The 13,163-nt window shown below is 40.5% G+C and overlaps 1 protein-coding gene across 2 annotated transcripts in view; it reads right to left on the reverse strand.

Annotated features, from left to right (window-relative positions):
* Positions 1-12,980, reverse strand: part of kif26bb (kinesin family member 26Bb) — a 33,630-nt gene extending 20,650 nt beyond the window's left edge. For both annotated transcript variants that reach the window (XM_014993681.2, XM_088002111.1), the window contains exons 1-5: positions 12,513-12,980; positions 11,916-12,284; positions 6,621-7,079; positions 2,428-2,549; positions 1,216-1,387 (exon numbers count right to left, since the gene is read on the reverse strand). In XM_014993681.2, the coding sequence (XP_014849167.2) occupies positions 1,216-1,387; positions 2,428-2,549; positions 6,621-7,079; positions 11,916-12,284; positions 12,513-12,572 (1,182 nt within the window). In that variant the 5' untranslated portion in view covers positions 12,573-12,980. The remainder of the gene's footprint in view (positions 1-1,215; positions 1,388-2,427; positions 2,550-6,620; positions 7,080-11,915; positions 12,285-12,512) is intronic.
* Positions 12,981-13,163: the final 183 nt, after the last annotated feature.

Consider the following 13,163-nt stretch of genomic DNA (forward strand, 5'->3'; position numbering starts at 1 on the left):
TCCTCACACGTTTCAAGCCTTAAGCAAGAGCGGGGTCCCTAACCGTTTTAAACGTGCGTTAAACTCTATTCATAACAGATGAATAATTGAGGAGAACATTTTACAAGCGAAGAAGGAGCGAGTGGCTTCTCAAAGCTGAGCGGCGGGGCCGAGGTGGGGTCTGTCCTCATCTGTAACTCTACACTAAACCAGAGAGTCCATCTCCGAGACAAAGGGAGGGCAAGCAGCCATATTGATCTCCTCGGTTTCTCTCCCAGAGGAGGTGAGGAGAAAGGCGGCCAGGAACAGGATGGAGACATTAGCACCACATTACAACGAATCAGGAAGGAGGTGTGATATAGGATCTCTGCTAAATTGACTGAGATCTCTTTAAGCTGCAACACAGGTGGTGGGAAGACACTTCCAAGGTATAGTTTGTGGGAAAGGAAGGGGATTCAAGCAACAGCAGCAACACAGAATGAGTGCATTTATTGGCAGAATGTAGAGTATGGTGCAAATTTACTCTGTGTTGGTTTTATTAAAGGGGCAGTTTCATGTGTTTTTCAGCCATGAAGTATCATTTATAGCACAAAAAAGGGAATGTGTTAACTTCAGTCGTTACAAAAATGCAGTACATATCAAATATGACTTAAAAGAAATTTGACTTCATAATTTAACACTTTGAAATTGGGCCTCTGTCTATTTAAGAAACTCCTGCTCTTTTTGAAATTCTGCCTTCAGGAAGTCATCACAACATAGCTCCTCTATAAACCCTTTAACGTTTTTACCAGCGTTTCACTGGGAAGTAGCTCCTACAACGAGCTCAACAAATGAGCAGTTCCACTATGTTTGTAAAACAATGAAAATGTAAACTCTTGGTAAAAGAAAATGCTTGAGTTTATAAAACTAAGAACTTTAAATGGTGATCAGGGAATGTTTATGAGCTAAGCTAATGAGTAATTTCAGTGAAAATAGAATCAAAATAAAGAAGTATGGCTTAATAGGAAATGTAATTTCTGAAAAACTTGTAATTTTAAGTTTAACATAAAAGTTTGGGGTAATTGATTGCCTCAAAATCTTTGAGTTCTGGTAACTTATCCAGGTATCCCAGTTTATTTTCGTTTGTTCTTCAGTTGTGGGAGCAAGTAAAATTAGAAAAAAACACAACTTCTGGTATTTTAAACAAACTACACTATAAAACCATAAAGCAGAACTCATATGCATCAGAATTTGAACCTTGCCAACGTCGGGCGAGTCTTTGCTTCGAGCGGCAGCTTGGAGCAGGCAGGGGGGAGCCGGCGGTGGGTTTTTCTGGATGATCTCTCTGAAGCAGGTGGAATGGTTGGAGGGAGCTGGATCCGAAGCCTGGCCCTTTTTCCTCAACGTCAAGTTGAGCTTCTCGGCCGCCCTGCCGGGACGGAGGGAGGCGTTGTCAGGGGAGACGGTGGGGGATGTACCGAGTGACTAATACAACACTGCATAAACACTCCCACCACATTTTGAAGTCCTGGAACTGAAATGTGTATATAAAAAAAAAACGAACTATAAAAATGTCCTTCCCATAATAGAGACTGATATGGTGAAAAAAAGCACAGCCTCTGGTCTTTACGAGGTACTTAAACTGAACTTCAAGTGTACAACAACAAATAGATCCTTGTTCATTCAGTATTTATTAACTCCAACTGAAAAGTTGTGATAGAAAAAGTAAAGACACCCCATGGTTCAATAGATCTTTAAGCCCCCTTTAGTAGCAATGACTTTACATAGTTGGTTTCTGTCTGATTTTGTCAGACTCTCGGTTCATTGTAGATGGATTTTGCCTTTATTGCCCAGTCTGGGTCAAGTTTTCACATTTGATTGTAGAGGTTAATATTCCATAAGTTTTGAGGTTCACTTAAACATAATCTTGCAAATCTAAAGTCATGCAGCCATGTCCTTTTTTTAGGGAAGAGACTTTATTCAGCCAGCCATTTTATGCATCACATACTTATTCAGTCTGTTTGTCCTTCCTTTAACTTCAACACTTCTATGATATCTGAAAACTGGGGCATCTGAAATGGAGCTACTGGGTGTTTGTGATTTCTCTGAGAACTGGAGAAAAGCATGAAAATAGCAAATATTCCAGAGGAACGTTTCCATGGGAATTCAGCATTCACAGGATTAGGAAACACAGTGACCTGAGAATATCTAAAATCCACAAAAACTTCAGATCAACACCCCCACAACTGCTAAAAACCTTAATATGGATCAATACGCACACTGTCTTGGCACTACTACAGAAACTAACAGCCAATCAGCTCTGAGGAAAATTAAAGCCACTCGTGGATTGGCTGCTTTACAATCGCCAGCCAGTAGCGTGTCAAGTTGCATTGCTGCTAGGTATCTCAGCTTCCCATGCTGCGTTTTCTGAAATTTCATAACATCTACTATTATTTTATAATAACCTACCTGGCCAGAAGGGACATAGCGGCAGTGTTGGCGATGGTCACCACTCTGGAGATGTGAGGGATCTTGGAGGTCGTCTGAACAGTCCCAGCGACGCCACAGGTCAGCGTGGCATCGTCTGCCTTCTGCTTTCAGGAGAGAGCTCATCACTCACTATATAAATATCCAAAGTTACTCTCCCAAATCTAATACAAAGGAGGCTAGTTGTATCAAGGGAATCACGTAGGTGCTTCTGTGTAAGTAGGCCATCTGAGGCTGAGAGCACATGCTGTAAACAAACACTATATTTGACCCGTTATGGACAGAGGCAGCTGTATTTGGAATAGGAGGAATATGTTGTGCAGCATCTGTGTTGTGAAGTTGGAGTAAGAAAAGTGACTCAGAGATGAAGAGGATTACGATTAATAACGCTGCCCATGTCTCTGATGCGCAACGGTCCACAAGAAACAAGACATTATGTAAAGGGATTCAGACAATTCAGCTGGAGCTCCAGTGCAAGACACAGGCACTTATTTTTAACTGCAGTGTGATCATCTAAGAGAACCCAGTCTGCTCAACTTCAGATGAACCAGAAACCACCAACACTTAGTTATAAAGAAAACAATAACTATGAATATTTAGGTTAATATTAATGTCAGATTAATGTTCATCCAAATTCCAAGTTCTATTTTAACCGTTTTTTCTTACAGTTATCCAAACATTTATTTAACAATTGAACATCAAATTCCCAAATTTAACAGTCATCCGAAAATTACTCTGAAATTTCTCAGTTAAGCAATAAAAATACAGCAGAAAGTGCTTTTTTGATAATACTTGAAATTTAATGTTTATGTGTATTATACCTAAAAATCTACCTGTTTAAAAATAAATTAGTTTTATAAGTAAAACAAATTTAGCTCAAATGTGTTCTATAAAAGTAATTATGGGACCCATGCAGTGGACCCCTGTGTAGGTCATGGACCACATAGCATCTAAACTCAGCAAATTCTCGTGTCTCCCTCTAAAACTGCTTAAAACTGCCTAGTCACACACCAAAATATACCTAATATGCATTAACACACACAATGGAAACTGTCTTAGCACTGCTGCAGAAGCTAACGTCTTCTGCCAGTCAACATTAAGGAAAATGAAGGAAAATGTCGGCCTTCAATTGGCTACATTGCAACAGGTAGCCAATCAGGTAGCATTGTGTTCTTCTCTTCGTTTTCTTTCAATTTGGCTTCAGAAAGCTTTTAAATCGCTCCAGGAAAACTTTAAAAACAGGAGCAGTTGTATCATTCATTTTAATAGGAATACCTGGTTTGACACAGTCAGATAGTTCAGTAAACTCGCATCTTGCTTCTATTGACAATCTTTGCATAGGTTTGTGAAGAAACAGGCTAACCCTATCTGCCGATGCAACCCTATATCCCTTGTTGTTTTTGATATGACTTGTTGATAATCCAGTTTCTAACATACTTTAAAACAATGGAAACCAGGCTACTTTTACAGTAAAGTGATTCTCTCGTTTTATTAATTTTGCATTTTGATTTGGCTGATGTTTTCGCTGTGCACTCAGCTGCAGCATCAAGAACAGTCTAGCAAGACCCATGTGTTGTTGGACTAGTCTGGCCAACTAACTTAAATAAATTTCAGTTACATTGTTTTCGAAACAGTTCGGAGCAGAAGCTGAAATTTAAATACAAATTTGATTCATTGCACAGCCCTCATGGGGCTCTGCCTGTCTGGGTAGTTGCTCTCAAAGCTCACATTTTCTTCTGTCTCTCAAGCTGTTTTAGAGGCAGGGCAACCACATGAGCTCAGCTTTCCGTGAGTAACAGCCAACCATTACATGCCAATTAGTGCCAGTAGAGATGTCCTATAGTGGTTTTGAATGACGCAGGGCTGATGGAGACCCAAGGTAAAATGGATCAATTATAAATACCTCCCTGGCCCTCCCCTTTTGGACTTCATGACTCATGGTCTCAGTCATAAGCTTTTGCATCTTTACTTCCTCTCATCTTGTGAGCTGCTCATACGTCCTCGTATTGTCTGTTTTTCCCTCTCCAGTCTTTCTCTCCCTTGCTGTGCATTGACCTCCACATTTGCTTGTTTTGCAGGATTTTAATCCCAGAGGAATCAAACCCCTGCTGATCTGCTCCCAGCTCCCGCTAATGTGTTGGACCACTTTTCTCAGAAATCAAACTGTTTTGCGAATTTATTTTCTTCCCCCCTTTTCATACTTGGCCATCAAGGTCCGCCTTGGTTGATCCAAACAGCAGGCAACAGCTAAGTGAATCGGTGCACACCCCTAGAAAGGTGCAAACTTTGATCAGATTGTACATCCTTTTTCTACTTGCATGTAAACATTGATTTGCACTGACAGGTTCCAGTGCACTCGCAGGCCCATGTGCAGGAAATTAACTCCTAGTTCAGAGTATGACATTTGGCAGTGTTTCGATGTTCCCCTGGACACATTTGGGCACATACTGCTAAAGGAATGTGGCCATATGCCACCTCTGATGTGGTCTGCATTAACAAATCCCACTGTGTCCCTAATGTGTTCCTAATCTTACACTCATGGATAATTAGGACATTTTTTCTGACTAGATACTTTTTCTAAGTAGCCTAAGTTTGTCTCACTTGTGCATCAAGTTAGCCGACATGAAAGAAGAGTCCCACATTGGTAGCAGTTTGGTGCAAGAGCAAGACTAAAGACTGCTCTGTAAATGACTGAATTTGTGGGGTGTTTGCAGTGGTAAGAGAGGAGATAGCAAGTGGCATCAAACGTTGAGCCAATACTCTTACTGGTTTGTTGCTAGAGCATCCCACAATCAATCAAAGCAGTGAGTGAAGTTCACCAGACAAAGAGTATTCCTCGTAGATACATTAGACAGCATTACGGGAACTAGATGGACTTTAGTTGTGGTTTGCATGAGGCCTGGTGGCTGTATAGAGCAAATGTCTGATGTACAGATACATGAGGACTCACACACACATCCGGAAGGTTTCAGTTGCCCAAGACATACCCCACCAAGGAAGGATCATCTTATGTGTGGCAAGGATTACAACACATGGCATGTCAATAATGGGATTCACCCTCATTAAGAGTTCAAGGTCTAACACGAAGACTCTCTTTAATTTGTGTTTGAAGCTACACCATAAACCAGAGCCTGGTGGACTGGTGGTAAGAGGTACTGAGTAATTTTTAGCAATAAATATGGTTTGTGCATCCCCGTAGTTTACCATTATGTGGTCACGTTAGTGTCAAGGGGAGGCAACCAATATTACCAAAGATCTTGAGAGTTACAAATGTCATTCTTCTGGTAGCTAGTCTAAGGAGCCATGGTGTAACTTGTGGTCACCCCTGGTAGTGATTCAGATGGCACACAAACACAGCATCTACTACCCTGGTACAGTGTTTTAACAGGTCAATGCCCAACTGCTCACAGAACATGGATCTACAGACTGTCTGGATAAAAGCTACCCTGATCAGGCAGGTTCATCGCATTTGGCTTTTTATGAAGCAAACTCCCATTAACATTATGCAACATACAGTTGTTCTCAAAGTTGTGCAGTTCTAAAGACTAAATGTTTGAAAGGATTATCATGTTGTCCTTTAATTAAATCACAAAAGCCTGCTATGCTGACAGGGGCGTCCATATTTTGGAGAGCCACTGTAGTTTTCATAATGTCATAAACTTATGAATGTAGCTACTGCAGGAGACAGATGCACTTCAATAATTTCTCAGTAAAATAATAATAATAAAGTAGAAATAATTATAGCATCAATAGAATTAAGGCGAGTAAAACTCTCCTGCCACTCACCTTGTCCCGTTAACTATAACAGCCAATCACTTGGCGTGGGGGTCAGGGAGCTTCCATCACATTAATGCATATTTCAAAAGCTGCAATTTTAAATATGGCTCTCCCTCTATATTGATCACAAGTGCTTTTTGACTGGCCAGCTTTTATGACGGGTAAATCATGACCCTATTCCATTCCATTAGTAGAAGGACTTTTAAAGAACGCACTCGGCCACGGGATCAAAATAGGCTCTGATTGGGCACTATGAATCTCTTGGCCTGCCGACATGTGCGCTCGTAAAGGCATGCATTATCCATATAGCTCATTAAAGCAGGGGGAGGCGGAGAGGGGAGGACACTAGGAAATGTGTTATATAGGGTGTAGAGCTTAGAGAAGGCTTTTAAGGGTACCTGATGGTGAGAATTGATGGTGACACCATCTGGATTGGACGCCGATTTAGAGGCCACCAGCTGCTGCTGCTCCTCCACCCAGCGGTCCATGTCGGGGTTGGGGAGCTTGGGTCCTCTCCGTCGGAGTGTTTGGGGAGTCCTCTGGGGCGTCCTGGGGCTTCGGGGGCTGTGCGGGCTGTGCAGGCTGTATGGCGAATGCACCACCTCCCTGGAGGACTTGTCTCCATGCTTTGTCCCGCTTTGTCCCAGTGTCGTGCCGGCGCCGAGGCCGGCCCCAAAGGGAGCCTTGGCTAACGACTGACCACGACTCAGAGCCAGGAGGATGGCCTCCTGTTTGAGTTGGTTCAGGTTGGCGCCGCAGGACCCACACTGGCCCTGCTCCCCTTCTCTGAACTCCATGTTGGAATGGCCGTGGACACGAAGGTTGTCGTGTAGAAAGGCTGACAGATCGCTTGTTTCCTGCAGAGTTTTTTAGAATTACAAGCTGAAGAAGAAGCTGTAAGATACTCAACTTTCCTGCAGCAAAATATGCAATGGCTATAGGCCTATTGTGATAACCAATACATCAATTAATGACATAATTAATTCAAATTAATTATTATTGTTTACTCTCTCTTTCTACCAAAAACTGGATGACTAAAGTCTTCAGTTTAGTGCTTTGGTCTCAAATGGCTACTTTTTTTGAAGGACAGTTTTGTTTACAGAGACTTCATAATTCATTTTATTTGTTGTTTGTTTTATTTATTCTGGATATTTAAAATGTCTTCAAGTTTCAGTGTTAAACGTTCATTAGAATTTGAAGTTATTGATCTCTGAGAATCTGTTCTTGCATTGTTATGCCATTTCCTTCTTATAACTTAAAAATGCCTTCCAAACAACAATTCTATCGTTTATCGCAATAACTTCTTGGACAATTTATTGTCCAGCAAAATGTATCATGACAGGCCTAAATGGCTACAAAACTAAATACAACAATCATCCAGAAAGATTCTTTTTTTTCCAATATATTATAGGAATGTCACATCCATTTTTATGCGCATGCTACTTTTGACGTGGAAAAATGCAGAAGTCGGATTCGTTCAAACTCTACGTGTTTATGTTTGTGATGATAGGTCAGACGAGTTTTATTTCCTAACGTCACTCCCAAACTGGTTAGCAGATAGATAGCATCTGCGGTTGCTATGGAAACTTTTAGGTCCCCAGATGACACCATTTCCTGCTGTTCTCTAACTGCAAGCTTTGGAGATTTTATACCAGAAAAATGTTGTCATGTCCAGATTGACATATTTACCGATTTGAACTCTGATCAACTAAGAAAAAGGAATGCTTAAATAAGAATTTGTTTTTTCAGTTGTTGTTTTTTTGTTGTTGTTTTTTTTAGGTACAATAACCAATAATTGTCCCACTTGGGATTTTGCTAAAAACAATTATTGCTTAATGTGGATTTTTTTTTTTTTGTCCCTGCACTGCATAAATTTCTTCAAGTTAAAGCTTAGATTTCCTATGATTATTGTGAGAATATTCTAAGTAAATTAGGGATTTAGTCCATGGTTTTTTACACATATTCAGTCTTTAGGTGCAAATTTAGTCTTTTAATAGTTCTCTAACATAAAAAATGAGCAACAATAAAAAGAAATTCCATGTTATGTCTTTGCCTTCTCACATAGAGCATAATGGTGGATAATCATTTTTACAGAATGTATAATAAAACAAAACAAACACAACAGTCTAATAAATAAACATCTTTACCAGCTTTTTATATATATAATATATATATGGCAGGCAAACAACATGAATAAGATGCAGTGAGAAAAGTTTGACCACCTTTAGTAAAGGGAGCATAAAACCAACACATCAAAAAGGAGTAGAATTGTCGCTACACCACACCCTAGACTACTTCATGGCATCATAAAAAAAGTGATTGAATCAGCATTGATTATAGTTAAGGTGATCTGAAATACTGCGGAGTTAAACAGGCAAACAATGTGTCTATATCTGTGTCTTTGAGTGAGATGAGCAGTCACTCAGTATTACATTTTGCATGACTACATACTTGCCTGTCTCCACTGAAACATGGAAATCAAACATGTTTTTGAACCCCCTCCCCTCCGAGTACAGACGGCCATTAAACAGTGCGGCTCATCAACTCAAAGTGTCAAATAAAAAACTGCTGTTGACAAGTGAGATGTGAGACTATGCAACACCTGTCAAAGCTAACAACCACATACTCTACAATCATCTCACTTTTCATCCTGACAAAGGCATTTTTTTGAACGTCCTGTCACCTCACAACTGCAAACTTCTGTGAGTATCTCTAGTATTTTATATGATAATTGCGACGTGGAATGAAAATTATACATAATTGTTTTTTTAAACTGGTAAAAATATGAGAACTGTGGTGTGCATTTGTATTTAATCAACTTTGCGTTGATACCCCTAAAGAAAATCCAGAGAAGCCTTAATGTTTTCAGAAGACACTTACGTAGTAAACAGAGAGAAAGTTGTGGAGACGTTCAAAGCAAGGTTAGCTTCTAAATAAATCTCCCAAGCTTTGAATATTTCACAGAGCACTGTTCTGAATAGTTCCCTTATACTTAAATCAATTGTGTGAAACTGAAGGTGTTGTTACACTTCAATTTTCGTAACATTATTGTTTAATTTCATTTTTTTCATGGTCAAGAGTCAGTTTGAATGTCAAGGCTTTTTGAGTGACTCCAAGTTCTTAGATTTTTAGTTGAAATAATCAAGCAGAACAAGAAACCATTAATTTCAGTTTTGTTTCAAGCATTCAGCATCCCGATGTGAGTAACACGTTAGCATAGCACAGTACGAAACGCTGAATGACTCCAAGTTTTTAAATTGTTTGTTGAAATCATCAGGCAAAACAAGATGCCATGAATTTCAGCTTCAGTTTCAAGCATCCAGTATCCTGATGTGAGTAACGCGTTGGCGTAGCACAGTATGGAACTCTGAGACACTCCTAGTTCTTAGATTTTTAGTTGAAATAATCAGACAGAACGAGATGCCATGAATTTCAGTTGAAGGCTAACTTCCATGTTAGCTTTTAAGTGTTCCTGAAACACTTGAAAGCTAAATATAAAATAGTACTTTACACCATTCTGATGGCTAAATAATCTGAATAACAAATTAAAAACAAACATTTTTCTTTTTGAGCTCATATGTCTATTTATTCTATGTTTTTTTTTACTTAAAATGCGATTCATTTTGATAAATTAATAACAAACCCTGCAATTAACTTAATGAAAAACTTTAATCGAATCCCACCACTAACAAAAACACATTTGAACCATTAAATTTGGTCAATCCCAGAGCAACCTGTGCCTCTATTCAACATTAACTCTGGGATTTCAATGGAATCTACCAAGTGGCATAACCTGGTAACTGTAAGAAAGAGAACCGTTAGATAGTTAGAACAATAATATCCCAAGATAAAAAGCTAAACCACTCCAGTGACTGTGCTTCCCATCTTTGCCAGCCCATTAAAAAAAAAAAAAAAAAAAAAAAAAGATGATATCATAGAGCCGTGATGCTTTTGAGAAGTCACAGTCTAGATCAATAAGCCTGGAAGGAGCTAACAGGCTTATTGGGTTTCTACCCAACATGTCGATGGCAGCACGCTCCCGCCCTCTCTCCCCAAAACATCAGGACCAGCATCCCACTTAAGAGGACAAAAATAAATAGCCTTTCCTCAGCGGGGGGAAGGCCAAAGATGACACAGAGATGTCGCCATGAAATATTCATGTCCATCTGAAAGCACTCACGCAGGAATGTCGTGGGTTTACTTGGTGAGTTAGGGTCTGAGTGATGGAAGGTGACCGAGCCGAACACACAAACGTGCATTCCTCTAAGAGGCGACGAGACGGTGAGACTGATGTGGCCACATGAGCTTTAAAATGCTAGTTAACAGCCTTCGAATGAGTGACAGAAAGTGTGTAAAGAGGGTCAGCACTTCTCACTTTATCTCACTTCTGCAACCAAAGAATTGCTTTCAGTTTTCTTAAAATTAATTGGTTATTACGTTTTTGTTGAAAAGCTAATATCAGAAGTAAATATTGCTTTTTATTTTCAAGTTATGCATTTCATTTCAATGAACCACAGATGAAGACAAAGAAAGCCATCAAATATTTACATTATACTGGCAGCGTTATAGGTGTGACTGTTCGTCGTTTGATAAGACAGTTTGAATTTAGCCAATAAAACTGGTGGAATCGTCTTATTTGAGCAGATTTTAATCAATATTTCCCAAATAGAAACCTTGAAGGTTTATCATCTTTCTTAAATTGCTTTAAAAAGTGGCAATTCCTGCCACTTTTTAAAGCAATTTGCTTTGAGACAAATACTGAAGATAATTTTACTCCTTTCTTTTCCAAATGAACAAAGAAATCTGCATCAGCTTATGATTAAACCATGAAAAATTACCAAAATACCACTAATCTTTTTAATTTCAACATTTTACCTGACAACTGCAACTAAAGTGTAAGGATTAAAACTGGATCACATATGAAGAGACCTTAATCCAAATGAAATGTTTACAGAATCAACCATTATTGAACATTATATAGAAAACAAAATTATTAGAAGAAAATAAAATTTTTAAACTCATTTTTAAAGTGCTGGTATCACTATATCACAAGCATGTCAATCAATATATTTTGCTTATTTAGACTGATTAGAAGCACCCACTTCTAATATATATAAAGTATGAGATATATCTGATTTTGGATAGATTTTTCCATGTAATGGCAAAATGTTGACAAAATTCATTTTGTTAGCGACGGGGATTAATGTTCTTATTAAATGGCCATTATCCCTGCCAGCATGCCCAGGTGGGCCCCATATGGGGAAAAGGAGGGCAGACCAGATGGGTCTCTTATGGGTTTGTCCACGGGTTCCACGGTGGCCCCACATGGGTTTGCCCATGTAGGGCTACAGCCCACATGGGCCCTACATGGGCCCTACATGGTGGTGGGCCCACATGGGTTTTCCCATTTAGGGCCCACGTAGGCTGTGGTCCTACATGGGCAAACCCATGTGGGGCCACCGTGGAACCCGTGGACAAATCCATATGGGACCCATATGTCTGCCCACCTTTCCCCCATATGGGGCCCACCTAGGCATGCTGGGTTCCTTTACTTTACTCAGGGTATGTGAGTAAAAGGAGTACCTATAGGTGACTGATGTCCTTTAAAACTATTATAATTTATCGTCATGTTTATCTTTTTGTAGTCTGACGGCATAATGCGCTGCTAATCCACTACCGCCTCATTCACTGACCTTGGAGGAGAAGTGATGGTGGACGGCCAGGCTCAGAGCCTGCTTCTTCAGAGCAACAAGAGCCGCTGAGCACTTGTCGCAGCAGGCAACTTTCCTCTCGGACCTCCCAGAGCCGGGATGCAACGCCAAGGCAGAGCCCCTGCACACCGTCCCGCTTCCGAACGACATCCTTATCCGCTCCCCGAGCGACCCTGGCAGGGACTTGTAGGACGGGACCTCGTTCGCTCTCTGGCACATATTCCCGTGCGGGTCGTCCCTGGTGGGCCCCCCGGAGCCCTCGGGAGTGGGGCGCTCCTCCGGTTGGCACCGTGTCCGGCTGCCGAACGAAGAAAAACCGCCGGAGTCACAGTGATGCTGCACTTCTGGGTTCTATGAGAAATAAATCACCATAAAGAGGATGAATGTGGGCATTGGCAGAGAGGCAAATTAGATATCAATCGACGTGGGCAACTGTAACCACACCCTAATGATTTTTTCCCCCAAGTGCAACCTTATCTTAAAAAAAAAAGAAAGAAAGAAAAACAAAAGAAAGAAATTCATCAACCTCGCAGCTTCAGGTTTTTTAATGTTTCCCAACCATAAATAAATCACATTTACCCAGTGCGCTCCTCGGATGGCGGCAGGAAATTTCTCCCCTCTTCCAGTCACAGAGGACATAACTTGTTAATATTTAAAAAGATTTTCCAACAAAGGCGGGCCGAATTTTTAATTAACCCGGACAAACCTCCGAACGTCAAAAACAAACGCTGCTGACTCATGTTAGTTTTGGGGTGAAAAAACTTTGCCAAAGTCGACCGGTTGGAGACGCCAAATGAAGAAGGTTGGCGTGTGATGACGGCAGTGCGGTGGAAAAGGAGTGAGCGCGCGAGAGAGGAGAGGAGCGCTTTTCCCGTTCACCTTGCTGTTCAGGTAAAGGCCTCGGGGGGGCGGTAAAGAGCAGGCATCATAGACAAACACTGGAGCAGACATGCGGCGTTAAAAACAAGCAGCAGGAAACATGGTGCAGAAATAGGTAGCCATTTTTTAAACTACTTTTTTTAACTAATAAAAATCTAAGCAGTGCGGCGTGCGCTTTTATTCACTCTCTCCAAGTCGATTAAAAGGAGCTTTTACATTTAACGGTTAACTTTGGGTAGCTGCGCAACCACCCAAGTAAATCTTTGAGCCTATTTTGTTAAAGATTCAACAGATTAGGGGTCATCTTAAATATTACATCTGTCCTTTGTGTGCAGTGAGGTGTGGTGTACA

This window comes from Poecilia mexicana, unplaced genomic scaffold (genome assembly GCF_051168715.1).
Source record: "Poecilia mexicana isolate PSO_F unplaced genomic scaffold, ASM5116871v1 scaffold_21, whole genome shotgun sequence".
Taxonomy (NCBI): Eukaryota; Metazoa; Chordata; class Actinopteri; order Cyprinodontiformes; family Poeciliidae; genus Poecilia; species Poecilia mexicana.